Source organism: Daktulosphaira vitifoliae, unplaced genomic scaffold, assembly GCF_025091365.1.
Source record: "Daktulosphaira vitifoliae isolate Bord-2020 unplaced genomic scaffold, ASM2509136v1 Scaffold_1, whole genome shotgun sequence".
NCBI classification, from domain to species: domain Eukaryota; kingdom Metazoa; phylum Arthropoda; class Insecta; order Hemiptera; family Phylloxeridae; genus Daktulosphaira; species Daktulosphaira vitifoliae.
Window position 1 is genome coordinate 4,546,295 of NW_026099572.1, and position 16,780 is coordinate 4,563,074.

The 16,780-nt window shown below is 29.3% G+C and overlaps 1 protein-coding gene across 3 annotated transcripts in view; it reads left to right on the plus strand.

The window, feature by feature from the left end:
- Positions 1 to 16,780, plus strand: part of LOC126896854 (rap1 GTPase-activating protein 1) — a 116,037-nt gene that overhangs the window by 69,637 nt on the left and 29,620 nt on the right. For 2 of the 3 annotated variants that reach the window (XM_050669981.1, XM_050669982.1), the window contains exons 2-3: positions 8,686 to 8,761; positions 11,976 to 12,068. In XM_050669981.1, the coding sequence (XP_050525938.1) occupies positions 8,686 to 8,761; positions 11,976 to 12,068 (169 nt within the window). Of the gene's footprint in view, positions 1 to 1,124; positions 1,356 to 8,685; positions 8,762 to 11,975; positions 12,069 to 16,780 lie in introns of those variants that run through there. The other variant, XM_050669983.1, reaches the window with a different exon arrangement.

Genomic DNA, 16,780 nt, shown 5'->3' on the forward strand with positions numbered 1-16,780 from the left:
TTTAAGAGAAATTATGCAAGTAAAATGGAACGTTGATAAAATAAACAGGATTGTCGAACGTGTTACGATCATCAATAGTAAACAATTATGACTTTTTTTCTGCCGCCAGGAAATGAAATCCCTCTGCCCTTAGGGATAGCTCAGGTTGTCGTTAAAGGTGATGTTTATACTCGGGAGAATCTAACCTGTGGTATTTTCATATTATGCAAATAGTGTTACCCTAGGGACCCTTTGTAAGTCACTACCCCGTGAGATTGATTTATGTAGATATTTTTACACCGTGTACTGATCAGGAAGTTAGTTCGAACAAATATAGTGCGCAAGAATACCTATTGGTCTGTAGAAAAAAACGTCATGTGGAGAGTTCATAATTTTTTTTAATAATAAAGATATCAGACCGGTTAGGCGGACGACATGAATAATTGTTATAACGCGTAATAAGGAAAATATAAACGAGCCCGTCATCAAATTGAACGTTATGCAATTTCCTCAAGAATACATTTGTTTTATTTTTATTTGATCGTTAGACGTTTGATAAACCCGTTTATTTTCTTCGCTGAATCCTCTGGGGCGTACTTTTTGAGATGCCCTATAACATCTACAATAGAGTTTGCACCTTATTCTGTTGCATTATTATAAATCGATTTAACGTTTTTTTTTTTTTTCTGTACAATTATCTCCCCAAACAATATCGAATAAAAAAGTGTGTTACACAATGATTGGCTGTATCTTTTTTATTAGAATATGTAAACGCGTTGTAATGTTTTAGAAAAAGTAGTTTTTCGTCGACCGCTTTACAGTAAAAGATATTTGAATACTACAGAGCGGTACCAGGAGGCACATGTGCATTGAACCGCTCTTTTTAAAAACGCTTAAAGGTATCTTTTCCAATAAGACAGGAAGAAATCCTTACTGTTTTCAAAATATTGGTAACTGGGGGGGAACAGAAGAAACCCGTGAGCATCGCTGCCTGTGTCGAGTAGGCCTCCGGTACATTGTTACATTATTATTGTTATATCAATAATAAAGAGCGATCCGTGGTTGTGGTTCCCCTCTCCAACTCTTCAGAAATCCGTGCTAGACCTGCCAGTGCAGGAGGATTGTCCTCCACAGTAGTGCGAACACGTTGTTCGGTGTGAACGGATGTGCGATGGCCCGGGGAACCGATCCACTACCAAAACAGTAATTATACCGCTACGTCGTAGATTTAATTACAGTGTTTCTTTGACATTCGTGAACCGCCTCGATGCGAATGATTAATGTAATCGGATTCGCGGCTGTTGTTTTCTTCTGCGTCTAGTGATGAAATTTTCTACTGGTGGACGTAAAGACTCCTATTCTTTGGATAGACGCAGGTACATGTAAATTTTAATTAAATTTTTTACTTATCGGCCAATATTTATTCTAGTTCCGTTGTCGACGTATATCAATTATAATTTCACTATTACGAATAAAACACGAACAGCTAAACTAGATGACTTTCTTGCCGTCCAAACGCATTCGTTTGAACTCTTTCAGCCTGTACGATGCACGGGGGTGTTTTATTTTTTAGTCGGAAATATCAAAACGCTCGTAGACAATTCGCAGTTTTATTAAACTCTGCTCGTGTCGATGTATATTTTTTTACGTGTACTATCACTACTGCTTACATTAGTTTTAGCTTGCAACACAACCATTAAGATTAAGGAAGTTTGTGCAGTTCACGATTTCAATATTATAAATCATGTGTGTTATTATAAAAATCCCATGAATGCTATTGACTTTGGTAGCTCTTGGAGACGATAAATTACTATTACGTATACTAAAACTGGTATCTCAATTTAATGGATCCGTCGGGTGGAGTTCTTAGGGAAGCGATGCTTCATTAAAATACTTTTGCAATAAGTCAAATATGACATTATTAAGCTTTTTTCGACGCGTTATGGTTCCTATCTTTATTATTGAAGGCTTCGTGCTGTTCACGAGATGCATCTGCGTATCTCATTTTCACTTAATTTAAATTACTTAATAAATCGCCTACAAGTAATTTTTGATGTGACCGGTTACGAGTAAAATGTCATCTTATAACAATATTAATGAAACTACAGTATATGTTGTCGGAAATAGATAAATAAATACAACTTTTTGTCCAGAAGTTGTTTGTTTGACTCGCTCGTAATTGTTTCACTATCGTTATTTGGTATTTTTTCAATCGATAACTGTGTTCTAATGAGTCGTGCGTTTTAATTCGGTCAAATTGATCGCTGTTGTTTTTAGCAATGTTGCAAATTTGTTTAATGTTATTAATTGTTCGAGTGCATTTACAATGTCTGTTTATTTTTTAATGTAATATCACTAAGCATAACACGTTGTATTCATAATATTTTGTTTATAGATCCATTCGTGTAAGCGTTTCAGTATAATTTTCTGAATTATCGTTAGAACATGACGAAATTTAAACTGATTTTTCTAACCACCTGATATGTATTGGTGCTCGTTAGTATGCGTCACTTTTATCGCGTATTTTTGTGAACAAATTTCACAAATAAAATTTTTATTGTAAACAACCACCTGGTTGTTCGGTGCACAGTTAAGAACTCCACGTATACAAGTATGAGTATGGAATTATATCACATGCCGCTAACAGTTATAGTTAATTATTCAACAAGATACCAGATTTTTGACGCTTATTTATCATACAAGTGATTACTCGTATACAATTACCGGTTCCGCATGGAATTTTACAAATTCCTCTCTGAAATAAAATCAGGTTGACTTTTTTCGAGGCATAAACATTTTATTTTACGGTTAATTTTCCTGTGATCGATGTGTTACGCGTTTTAACGTGTGTCATGAGTAATCTGCGCCGCTATCCGATTTGATTTGAATTTGTGACGATATAATTAAACGTTTAGTGAGAAAATATAATTGCGTTACAAAACCCACCAGACTACGGAAATTACAGATTTACACTGGTGTTTACATCGAAAAAAGCATAATCTTTATATCCGCCGTCATTCAATACTTACAATGTAATTCAAAGAAAATATTATTATGATAACTATGACGCACAATACCAAGTTCGAGGTATTGATTTATCATTGCTATCAAAACAAACATGTGCGTTCATTGTTGTATTCAAGAAAAATGTTTGAACAGCATTGGTAAACTTAAATTGTGTGATGTGTACCTCTAAATGTGAACAAACCTTAGCTTTCCAATTACGCATAAGCTCGTCGTCGTTTTCGCTTTGGTATCCATGTCAAGGGAAAATAATAAAATAATAGATTTATCTATTATTTCGTTGGTGTAAAATCATAGGAGGAAACCGATCCGGTTTCGGTGGAATCCGACAAGTTTGTCAAATTTATCCAAAGTAAATTTTTTGTGATCATATCAGTGATGGATAGCAAGGGACCAAGTTTAATATACGTAGTCGTTGCTTATCCACACGGTAAGCACCGCCATAGTTACCAACATCGACTTCCGATAGCCTTCGTCGTTTCCTGTTTAAGGCGTACCTATATGCACGTGTGCACTTTGAAAGGAGGTGGTAACCACACACATAACACACCATATTTCTATAGCGGGTGGTTAAGACGATAACAATCTCCTGTCGTTAGAAATTTCAATATCCTCTGATGAATATTCATAATTTATTTCGCGCTACTTTTTTCGTGTACGAACATTTTTACTTTNCATGTACGAACATTTTTATTTTATTTTAATCGCCTTCTATTATTTCCTCTAATCAAACCGCGGTGTGAGCAAAGTTTAATAGCCGTGGGAATAGTAATGGTCGTTCTCTTTCTCTGCATCGCGTTATGAACTCCGACCATTTTGCAAAATTAATCGTCTCGCAGAAATTATCCATATCAATNTCGTGTACGAACATTTTTACTTTATTTTAATCGCCTTCTATTATTTCCTCTAATCAAACCGCGGTGTGAGCAAAGTTTAATAGCCGTGGGAATAGTAATGGGTCGTTCTCTTTCTCTGCATCGCGTTATGAACTCCGACCATTTTGCAAAATTAATCGTCTCGCAGAAATTATCCATATCAATGCCTTTGGGTTAAAATGGCGAGTAATCCCCTGGTTGATGTGAATAAGCTGTAAACTCAGTGTATTTCGACGATAAAATTATTGTTTTAAACGTAATTTTGATGAAACTGTTTAATTATGATAGTTTAAGATTTTATTTTTAACTAAACGTTTTTTGTTTTAAGAAAATTGCAGTTTTGAACATAAGAGACTTGATTTTTTACGAGCAACGGTATTATTATCATGTATCCGGTTTGAAAAACAAATACTTAGATTAAATGTTTTTTTTTAATATTCTATCCGGTAAATTGGAGTATAGGTACTAATTATTTTCACTTGTGTTGCGCACGCGCTGAACCGTACTGGGTGTCATCCAATAAGAAGAGCTTGTTATGCTCAGTTGGTCCGACAACCCTATCTAAAACGGATGAACTTTTTGTTGGTGTTATTATTATTCATAAACAATAGGTTATGTAAATAAAAATAATTATAATTCTTGAATGGAACAGGTTAGGAAGAAAAAACGATATTGATAAACCAACAACCGCGGTCATTAGCGAGTTAAATAAATTAATTATTCTTATATGATTGGAAATATAGAAAACCCTTTTAATTATATGAATGACTTTGATATAGTGTAGATTTTATGTTGTTAGCAGATAGTATTGCGGAAAACGATCTATGGAAAAAAGCAATAATAAATATATATATATATCCTGTCACGTAGTTGACAATTATTCTACGTTTTTCCGTAGTCAAAAGTCTGCGTATGAAATGAATATTTCTGTCACGCGTTTCCAGTATCGGGCTCTTCACTAGTCGACATGTCAGAGAAAAACCTTCAAATCACTTATTACATCGCCATGATGTTTGACGGTCTATATAAATCCGATCACATCCTAATTCATAATCGAATTTTCTCTGCAATAATGTAATAACATTCACACATTATTATACATTGAGTACACGGCCACAGTCGTTCCAGTAACGTTGTGTTCACTTCTCGCCATCGTAGTTGGAAGTGCTTTGAACTCGGTTGTGAACAATGGCGTAGCAAATACTCTCGACGAGAAGAAGAGCAGCTACTCCCGTGACTTGGTTGCCTCTTATACGCGACCAACATAATGATAATAAAAATATCCTTGCGAACGATAGTTTTTAATTAATCAACGTAGTTGTTAGTAAAATTGGCTTCAGGCCAATTCGACCGGTGCATGGCTTTGGATCGTCTTCGGCAATAATGATTAAAAAAATATTAATCTGGGTTCAAGAAATGACCTTTCAAGTCAGCGAAATCATCTGACTCACTTTCTGAAATCACACTGGGTTGATGAAATGTTCGGTTGAAACCCATTAAAATATATAACAATGTTAATTAGTGCTGTATAACAATGGTGCGCTACTATCATTGCAAGTGTCTCATTATATTTAGTGTAATTTTTCATTTAGATGTTCGCAATACTTTTGAGTTTATGTTTCGAGTACACAAACCGACAGTTATCTTGATTTGGTATGAACAATACAGTATTTAGTTTGTTTGTAATGTACACTCCTCACCGTTTGGGATCAAGTACTTAATGCGTGTAATACCGTACTTGATTATGTGTGCATTCTGCGTTATGACTTATAGAATTAAAAATTAAGTACTGTACTAATAGTTTAATGACTATTTGCGAGCGTTCACTGTTTTGAGTTAATCACGAATTTCTCTTCCTACAACTGTGCAATCATTAAATTATCATGACCTGTTAATATTTATTAAGTAAAAGTATTTTTTGGGAATAATAATTATTGATTTGATTATATAATTAGATATTGCATTCATCAAATTATTTGATTTTATCCATTTATTAATTAAATCGATAAGTGTTATGAGAAAACAGTATTGGCGAAATCTTATTGCAACAATCAAAAGTTTCCAGTCTATAACACTAAGGTGCGCCTCGCAAACTAATATCTCAAGAAGACAGTTACAACGTACAGTAATTAAGTTTGCTCATTTGACACTCAGTTTTAATCGGCGGTCATTAAATTTGACCCGGATGTTACTTAAATGACGATTATTTTTATAATAAGAGCGACGATTGTCATTCATATTTACAAGTTAATAAAAGTATTTGAAATGTAATGAAGCCAAATCGACCGTGACGTCTGAACTTATCATGCGATTAAAATTATTTTCTCTTTTACTCGAGGAAGTCTACGGGGACCATTAAGTTATGTGTTATTATTTAATTCAGATAGATATTATTTAACCTCGGAATCCTTTTGTCTCCTGAAACCGCTTAGGTATAAGTGCTTGTAGATTGCTCAAGGAAAAATCCAAATGTCTATTGTGGTTTTTCACATGGACAGAACCTATTGTTTATACATTTCGTTTGCTTTTCTTCTGACTGATGTGCCCTTCTTTTGTTTCGAGTTTTCATGGTGAACGACACAACCCTAAGTTGAGATGACAAATTTTGACTGCTCGTTGTCGTCCTTGTAACGTTGCAAATTAGGTATGCTGAAATGAAAATAATTCACTATAAATAAAATGTAACAAATTACGCACAATTATTAGACAACAACTTGTGTGGGTAAAATTCGTATCTTGCTAAATTATTTATACGAAAATGACTTAAATGAGCCTCATAATAACTCATAAAATGAATTACAACATGTGTTATTGTATTATTGTTTCTCTCGTACCCAGTGGGCGATTACACGATATTATGATTTTATTTAAATAAATAGAGCTAAGAGTGTATTATTAAGCTACCATAAATTTCAAGCAACTATAAAGTGCTGTTTGATTTTGATAGAGCTGTACAAACGATATTTTGGCGTCGACTTCATTTATCATTTTTCATTATAATTTTTATTTCACTTCTAAATCCATGAATCGGGGTAGGTGTAAATAGTAAATGTAGGTGCATCCGTACTGAAAGATCCTTTTTACCTGAGATGCATTATACACTGTAAACAGATAGTTTCTCTTTTCGTAAAATGCGTTTTTAAACCTGTTGATATTATTTAAAATAGAAAAATAACAGTTTATTTTTATAGACGTTTCACAGAATTCGTTTTTGGGTAACTGTTTATACAGACCATTATGTTCAATAAGTTGCTAACCTATGTGTGTAAAATATTAAAAATATATACGAAGCAATATTTTATGCCTTATAATCCTAGAAAACTCATAATAAAATAAATTAAGTAATTTATTTTTTATCTATATACATTAACGGTTTATCAAGGACAGCCCTAATTGATTAGGTAAACTCAAAATATTCAAATTTTCTGTTGACACTTGTTATGAACATTGTCACTGTACAGCTGTTTATAGTACGTTAAAATTAGCATCTTGATTTACGATTAAGAAGTTTTAATACGATTGAAATATTTATTTGTGATTATTATCTAACCAACATATGTTAAGGTATCATCTTCGTAGCTTAGGGTATTAAATTAGAAGCAATAGAATAAAAGCGAAATTTGTGTGGCTTGTCTTACTGATTTTTGTTGTCTATCTTTATTGAAATATAATAAGATGTGTGAACAATTTGGTAGTGTGGATCGGTCAGCAGCATATGAGTGACTTTTAAATCAATTCAACACGGTCAAATCTCTCACGATTGTATCATCTATGTGTACTACACGTGTTATATCCGGTAATGTTCTCGTGTATGAGCCTCTAATATAATTTATTATGCGTACACTGAAACCAACAGAGATGGTATGCCGAGGAAGCATCGTGAGAAGACTACAATTTTAGTCGTAAAATGAAAAAAATATATTCTATTAAGCCATAATTTAAGTCTTTCCTTTTGGGTTATTTTTTATTTTCGTTAAAAAAAACGTATCAGTTTGTTTTTTTCTCTTAGCTGGTGCTGGGAACGATGTGAATGAAATGTTAAAAGAAAAAAAACAACCACACTTTCCGAAAAATAGCTCATAGTTACCTTTAATGGAACATCTTTGTTGTAGGTCGACTAGAAAGAAAACATACTTTTTACAGAACAAATTTTTGTATACTCCATCAAACATTGTACAACTATATAACCTTTTTTTTTTATATTTATTACAAACAAAGAAAACTTAATGTTTTTTAACATAATTTTTCACTGTTGCGAAAGAAATATATTTAAAGTATATAAAAGTTCATCATAAAAATTTAATAAAAAATTATGATTTTTAAGATTATAGTTAATGACTAATAAATATACTTAAATTTTAGTAACTATAATTAACCGACTAAAACTTACTAATATACTTTTTCGTTAAGTGTTTATGTATTTTTTAATGGATGTTCTCACTGCATTATTAACGTATTATATGAAAAATTTTTATGAAAATAAACTGATTACTACTCTACAATATAGATATTATTGCTAAAATGTTTAGAATTTTAAAATCTCATATGGATCAAAATGTGGGATGCAATTAAGAATAATGGATTCTTACTGCGGTCGTATTTACAAGACAAACGGTTTTGAAAATTAGTAGTTTTAATAGAGAACTGTTTTTCTACCCACAAAATTACCTTAAATGGGATTTACTATTAAATAAAATAACATTAAGCAAAACACGATTCTTCATGGGGAACATGAGTTATCAAATATCTACCCAAGTTATATGTATTTATATTTATTAAGTACTATATTAACTTTTTTTTGTTACAGGAGGCAGCAGTCTGATGGGCAGCTTTATTGTCAGCATGTCAGAACGTGTGCCACCACTGGACATCACAAAACAAAAGTAAGTATTTTTTTCAGTCAAATTTTTTATATATAAATGTTTTATATTTCTCACTTTATTCGATAAAAAGGTTAATTTATAGTATTAAAATAATAAATCAGCGTTCAAATTTAATGTGGCCTATATTAAAAAAAAATTTGCTATAATTTTGAAATAAATCTCCATTAAAAAAACTGGCACATTGTTGTATTAAAAGCGTAGCTATGCTGATTTATTACCATACATTATAAATTCCAATATTATTTTTCATTTAAAATAGACTGACATTAATTTTGATTAATGAAAATAATTTTGATACTCGTTACACTATTCGAATAGAATTACAAGAGGTCATATTATAATTAGTAATACACATAAAAGTGTTACAAATATAATGCAGTGATCATTAAAAAAAACATTAAACTTTTATAATCTGTATTTATCATTGAATAACTTCTTTTAACGACATCTTACAATTTTCTTATTGTTAACACATTTATGGAATCTTAAATCTCAAAGTTCTAATTAAACATAATATTTTTTCATTCCTTCTAAAGCATTTGCTCGTTATTTGAAGATTTCAAGCTCTTAAGGAGGAAACGTACATGAGATCTACAAGTTTCAGGTTCCTTGAAGATGGGAAAACTACAAGTGACTGTTTTATTTAACCATCATTTGTAAACGATTTCACGTCAAAGGATGTTTAAGATATTCCTACCAGTATCAGTGTTCTGTAAAGTTTAACCTCGATGGCTAAGTGAATCTGCGATAACGTTTGTTTTCTTCGTGTGGCAAACATACACGTACGGTATCAATAATTGTGGCTGAGTACTCGTGAAAGTGGTCGTTTTGGGATGATCCTAGTCGTCAAATGGATATCTATTAACCGAGTGGTGCACGAGCGATAGTAAATTGTAATAACAACACGAAGACAGGTACTGAAGTAGTCACGGCCAAACGTGTTTGATTATCTAGACTTGGTTGTGCCGTATAAATAATTATGCGTGTTAGGACGACTCTGCTTATGCGTAAAGTACGGTTCTTCATGTGGACTTGTACGTGCGCGACACTCAATGGTTGTGGTCATGGATTTATGCGGTTAGATAAGTATCGCAATCAAACTGAACAGACCCTACTTGGAGGAGACGATATGGGATGCATAATAAACAAAATTGAAGAAGAATATACACGTTTTCACTATGTTGTTGCACTTACCAGCAAAAATCCAAAGAATTATAGAGCCAAGGGTAGAGAAGATAAACAAACAAATACTGATGCCAAGAAATTCAACACTCGACAATTGGCTCTAAATTATTTACAAATTAACTGATTTTAGTGGTATGACAGATTATATAAATTGATTATAATTACATTAACATTTAACACAAGAAAATAAACTATACTAGTAAAAGTCATTTAGTAGAAAGTAAAAAATTAATTAAGAATTCATTTCACTAGTAATGTTGTCAAGTCGAGTGATGTGAACACTTTCTCAATCGAATTATATTCAACTCCAAATTCTTGAAAATTGACTTTTTACATTTTACTAATTTTACAATACTTGCACTTTTGTTTACGAGTTGAACAATTTCACTTAACGGGTACAACATGTTTTTTTTTTTGAGAAATTTTATTTTAAATTATTTCAAACGTTTTTTGCTAAATATTCAAATTATATCGTATTAATATTTAACTTATTACGTAATATGTTAATAGTATGAAATTTGACGTGGATATATAAAATAATTACAAATAATTTTCAAAATCAATAATTGAAACATCTATGCTATCTTATTTAAATGTTTAGTATGAATTAATTTTAAAGTATATATATGCATTTTTAATTAAATTGTTTAAAATTAAATAATTTATTTTTTAATCTTATAAAAAATAAACGTCAACTGTGTAAAATATTTGTAGTAACGCACATTAAAATAATTAGGTAACATTTTTTTATGAGCTTCTGTATTTATTTTCAATTTATTATCTATATATAACAAAAAAATAATATATTTGCTTTTCAATATTTTTATAATTTTTACGTTATCGATGAAACAAAAATTAAGCAAGGTTGTTCTTGTTGGGAGTGTTCTATGTTATTTATTAATTTTTATACTTGTCCGAGACTACTTTTTGTTCTGTATTCGATGAATACATAAATTAGCGACACACGCACAAACGTAGAAAATGCATACAGTGCCGGTATAGGTTGTTTGTTATATTTTTTATTGCTTGTATTCGGCCAAAACAAAGTGGAGATTTCGATTACAACCTCACATCCGGTCGACCCCCGGGCACGATTTAAGAGACTATTCATTCTTTAACTATGATGCATTTTATTTTTGTATTTTGTTAAATGACCGATATACCTACACTCTAATTTATTATACATCGTGGGGCAATAAAACAGTTGACTGTAGTTGTATTATAATTTTCAATGAATAATTAGCTACTGACAAAATGGATGTTAGGTTTAAGATAAAATTACAGTTAAAGAACCGAATATTAAGCAAATTAATTCATTGGTATTGTAATTTAGATAATAATAAATCTATGATTGTTTTAATCTTATCAGCATAATTTCATTATAAATTTATGCAAAGTAATATAAAATATTATTTGTCTCAATAAAATATGAGATTTTTTTGTATTTCATAAGTCTGCGTTATTAATTAAAAGTTCAATTTTCTTCAAGTGCAGGTATAAATTTTTATACCTTTAGTTTTTTTAAATCTTTGGAGTGTTTCTTATAGTTATTTTTTACCAACCGTGTCTTAGTATATAGAGGTAATAATAATTGATTTTATTACCCAACGATTTAGAATTGAATAACAATGTTATTCAATTCTAACACAATTTTTATTTAATCAAATAACTTATAATAATAAGAATAGCAAGTCTTGAGAGTCTTTTGAATTTGAAATTTATCATTATCGACAGAAACGAGTGTTGTTTATATTGTCTTTGCAAGTAAACAATATAGTCAGTTATTTATGTTATCACAAATGGATTCACGTAGCTCTTAATAGTTACTACTATCTTTACTGTGAGTTTTTATGACCAGGTCGTTGTCCTGTTACACAAGTAATTTCTATAGAATAATTATTTGTCTAGACGGAACTTCGACACGGGCCAAGTTCTGGTCCGATACAAACGATTTCCCCTTCGAATAAAGTGCACTGTAAATTATTTTTGATTACACTTTGTTAATAAATTTTGTTTGGTACTGTTTCAGTGTGAGACACAGGATTTGTTCGAACTACTTGAACGGGTCCAAAGCAATCGATTGGACGATCAAAGATGCGTTCTACCACCTTACTTCGCCCAGGTCAGTATCATTATGTGTTTTATTTTTATCTTGTACCGTCGTTAATTATCACCAAAATATAAGAGTTAATAAATAGTAACACGACAAGTGTACGTCAACTGATATGGTTTGCATTTTTCTCGTATAAGTTTCATTATGGCAATACATTACTTTACTTTCAAAACAGTTGACGCCCATGTTCTTGAGTTTGTACTTGATCTCAATCGAACATGTCGGATTTGTTCACTTCCATAAGTTATAAAGCTCCAAGTTGAAATAAAAAACTGAACTACCTAACATCTTTGTAGTGGGTGTAACCGGTTCGAAGAATTATTGCCACTTATATGGTATGTGTATTTGACGTGCTTTATGTGTTGTTCTGTACAGAGTAATACAATAATATAACAGCAATAACTATCGGTGCAGTTAGATATAGCTCAACAACGATATTGGCACTATGGATGTATTTTTTTTGTGCTGCTCTTTGCCTCTTAGCAAAAACTTGTTGTTAGTAGGTGGGATTGCATTTTGTAGTGATTGACGATTGCAACAGAGCTCTTTTAAGTGAGCTGACATTTGAAATCTTATTTTAACATCATATTGGTATTCTGTCAAGGGTACGGGATGGTAAAAAACCAATTTACTTTATGATTTATTAGAAAAATAAAATTCAGATGTGAAGTAACGATTTTGTAATAATTTTTATGTAAAATATTCACAATTTAAATTATGTGTGAAGAAATAACGGAAAAACATCAAACAACAATTATGTTATTATAAACAATTTAGTTTGTTAAGTATTTCTTTTGCATATGTTCGATAAAAGTAAACAGTATCCAAAACGTTATTTTTTATTATTTAAACTTTGAAATTCTTTGCACGTTTTCTTTTTGTATCTTTAAATTGCGTATTTTCAACATATAGATCAACAAGTGAAAGATTTTTTTTCAATTTCTTTATTAAATTGACATGCATTTCAGTGGTAAAGACATTTAAGGACGTGTTGTTTTCAATTAAATTAAAATCTCTTTGGATTTATCTTTCTTCAATGGCGCAGCTAACTTTTTTCTTTTAGTAGTTTCCGGATGAAACAATAAAATGCCTGTTAAACTTATGTTTGCAAATTTTCTCACTTCAACCTATTGGAAACTTTAGTGTTTAAATGTGTAAATTTATCACCTGAAATATCGCCCACCCTTTTTATTTAATTTAAAAAGTAATACGTTGTTAAATACTTATGTTTTTCATCACAAAATAAGATATCTAAATAAATATTCATACAGCTATAAATTTATGGCCGTTTTATTTTACTGTCTTATCAGATCTAGATTACTTCCTTTTTGAACCCCTTTTTACTTATTAGTATATGTGTCGATTTGCATTAAGTATATTCAACAGTGAGGGCATTAAACGTGAGAATTAAACGACAATGAATAATTTAAATATTTTCATATGCATATCCATATTTTATTTTAAGTTATTTTAGGCACTGAGGTAGGCAATACACTGTGCACACTAGTAGTATATAGTAATTATCATATATTTGCCTTATGTTATTTTTTTTATTTCAATTTTGAATTTATTATTTAAGTGTTAAAAATTGTAATAGTATATATATCGTATCTTAGCTGGTAACTAGTATAATTCAAAGATCACTTGAAACTTAAATTAGAATTTCATATTGTATTTTTAAGAATATTTTAATATGTTTTAATTTTATATCACATATAATTACTTATTTTAATATATTTAACTCAAATAAAATTAAACTGTAATTTAAAATAATTAAATTAAAATTTTTTTTTGTAGAAAGATATAGATATAATATTTAAATTTTAATAACACCTAATACAATAATATTAATTGCTTATTTGGAGTTATTATAAAATTTAATTTAATCGATGAAAAATAATCATCACCTTTTGATAATCGAAAGAATGACAAAATAAAAGTCCCTTGAAAAGATATTTTAAAACATTAACATATTCATATTGGCTTATAAAATTAACCATCCATTATAGAAAATTTTCTATAAACCTTATAGTATTATATTAAATGATCATTTTATTGTTTTAAAATTTAACTAATGGTTATTTACTAGAAATATTTATCATAAATTTTAGAAAATAACCATTGTTTTCAAAATTATGTCATAGATTCAATTAAGGCTAAATAAAATGAATAGGGTAATTGTAGATTCATTTTTATTCTAAGAATATTTAGCAGATTTTATTGCAAATAAGACAATTATAAGCCTTAAATATATAATTATCTTTATAAGTATAAATGAAAAATAAACATGTATCCATAATCATTTAAAAATGTAATTATAATTACCACATTTGTTTATATTTACCTTATTGACCTATACAATTTTTATTTATGAAATTCATAAAATAAATAATGAGTATCATAATTAATCTAGTTTAAAGTTTATTTTGTTTTAAATTTTAAACCAATTTTGATTAATTATTATAAATTTTGTTAACATTATCTTAATCCAAAGCTACATGACATTTATTATTGAATATATTTCAACACGATTTAATATGTATGGTTTAATTATACAAATTATTTAATGTATAAGTAGAGCAATATTTTTGTAAAAAAAAATAAGATTTTTTTGGATAGGTAGATAAAGTTGATAGAAATTTTTTTTTTATGTGCTACACACATTTTAATGTCATGTTTGTATTTTGATGTTTTCTTTTAGTATACAAACCTAGGGGTAAATTTTGAACTAGATGGCAAGAATTTAGACTTGATGGAATTTGCAATATTATAGCATTAAATTACTTTGATCCAGTAGGAACTAACATTTCTTGCGCATAAAATAAAAACAGCATTGTAAATACCATCATCTTAGTCAACTCACCAAAGCCAAAAAAATATGATTTTGTAATAAATATTATTTGTAGTTGTTTTTTTAAACAGCTTACGTTATAAATATTGTAAATAGTGTGTTACACAAATAAAATATTAAAGGATCATAATAGTCATAAAACTTTTTCATAAGTTTAGAATCATTTCCATCATAAATACTTAAAATTACTACTGCATAAAGAGTTTTAAGATAATATAGGCTTTTTTGAAACTGAAATGATTAAATCTAGTAAGAGTAGTTTATCACTGACTCAAAAATTATGTTGAATTTTTTAGTGATATTATTACAAGACAAAGTTCAATGTATTTTTTAGTAATTTTCTATTATTTTTTTTTTATTTTGGGTCGCCTACCATTATTTTTTATTTTTTTTACGTGTATTGAAAACTTATTTTTTATTTAAAATCAATTTTAATTTTATTGAATAAGTCATTTTAAAAGTGCATAATATTATTATACAAGTTAAGTACACGAACATAATAATTCTAACGCCATCTACCGGTAGTCATATATAGCTACTATAAATAAGTGACATCTATGTTTTTTTTTTAATACTAATAGTGCATGTTTGTGTTGATAGAGTGCGGTTAATGTCTAATAGCTTGGCCAAAATATGTTAAATTTTAGTTTTTAATTTGTTAAAATATTACAGTTTCTAATGATTTAAAGAACACAAAAATAAAAGTGCGCTATCATTACGATATTATTATATTAAAATATCAACTATTATTTAACGCATAAGTTAAAACACAGGTTTGGCCCTTATAATTAGTTTAGTATAATTATTAATTAATAAACATAAAAATTAAGTCTGAAAACTAAATTTGTTAAAAATTTTAAAACTAAAAGAGATATTTACTTATTAATCCTCGGATACTTCAAAAATGATCATTTATTCATATAGCATTATGAAAGTACAGTGAAAATTTCAAACGTGACAACATAAATTATGTAGTTAAAATATCTGGTATAGTATTTGTTATTATTTACATAGTCCATTTGACATAATTTTCATCGGTTTCATCTGTTTCAACTATAATTAATTAGTAGCTTAAACATTCCAAAATTTACTGATTTTTATTGTACATGACAGTTGCCGCGTTATATTGAAAACAGTAAATTGGTCCTTCGATGATACACAGACGTGTGTGTATAATCACAAAATTGTCAGATCGTTGTGTTAACTTTTTTATGCGCATACATAAAGTTCTTAAATTTTTCTTTTAAAAGAAGTTTGATTCAAATCGTTAGTGTCATTATTGTTCTAATATTAAACTAAATGTAATATTTCTGTGATATGCTCTACATTTTTGTTCATAATTTACCATTTAAAATAAAGAAAACTTTATAAAAACCAGAAATCCGTCATCAGATTAAAAGCAAGTAGAACATCAAAATTTTTAAAGTAATTCTGATAATCAATTTCAATCATGGGGAATCGCTTACTACTTCCAATGTTAACATCGAGTGTATGTATCAACTATGAGTGTTAGGATATCATGATGTATTTTTAATTTTTAATAAGGTCAAAGTTATATATATATAAATATATGTATAATGAGTATATTTGATTCGAAAAATAGCTAATGTAATAATGAACAAATGCCTAGGTAACTTTGCAAAATTCAAGCGTTCTTGTTTGATTTAATGTATTTATTCAGTTGTTAAATGATAGCATAATAAAAATAATAAAAATACTGAAATTATTTTTTAATTTACTATAGGTGGATACTAACTAATATATAATATATATAAACAGTTTACTGACATATTTTTTTAAATATGATCGATCATAGAGAGTGGGATGCTTAAAATAATATGTATTAAATATTCACAACATCAACCTTTTA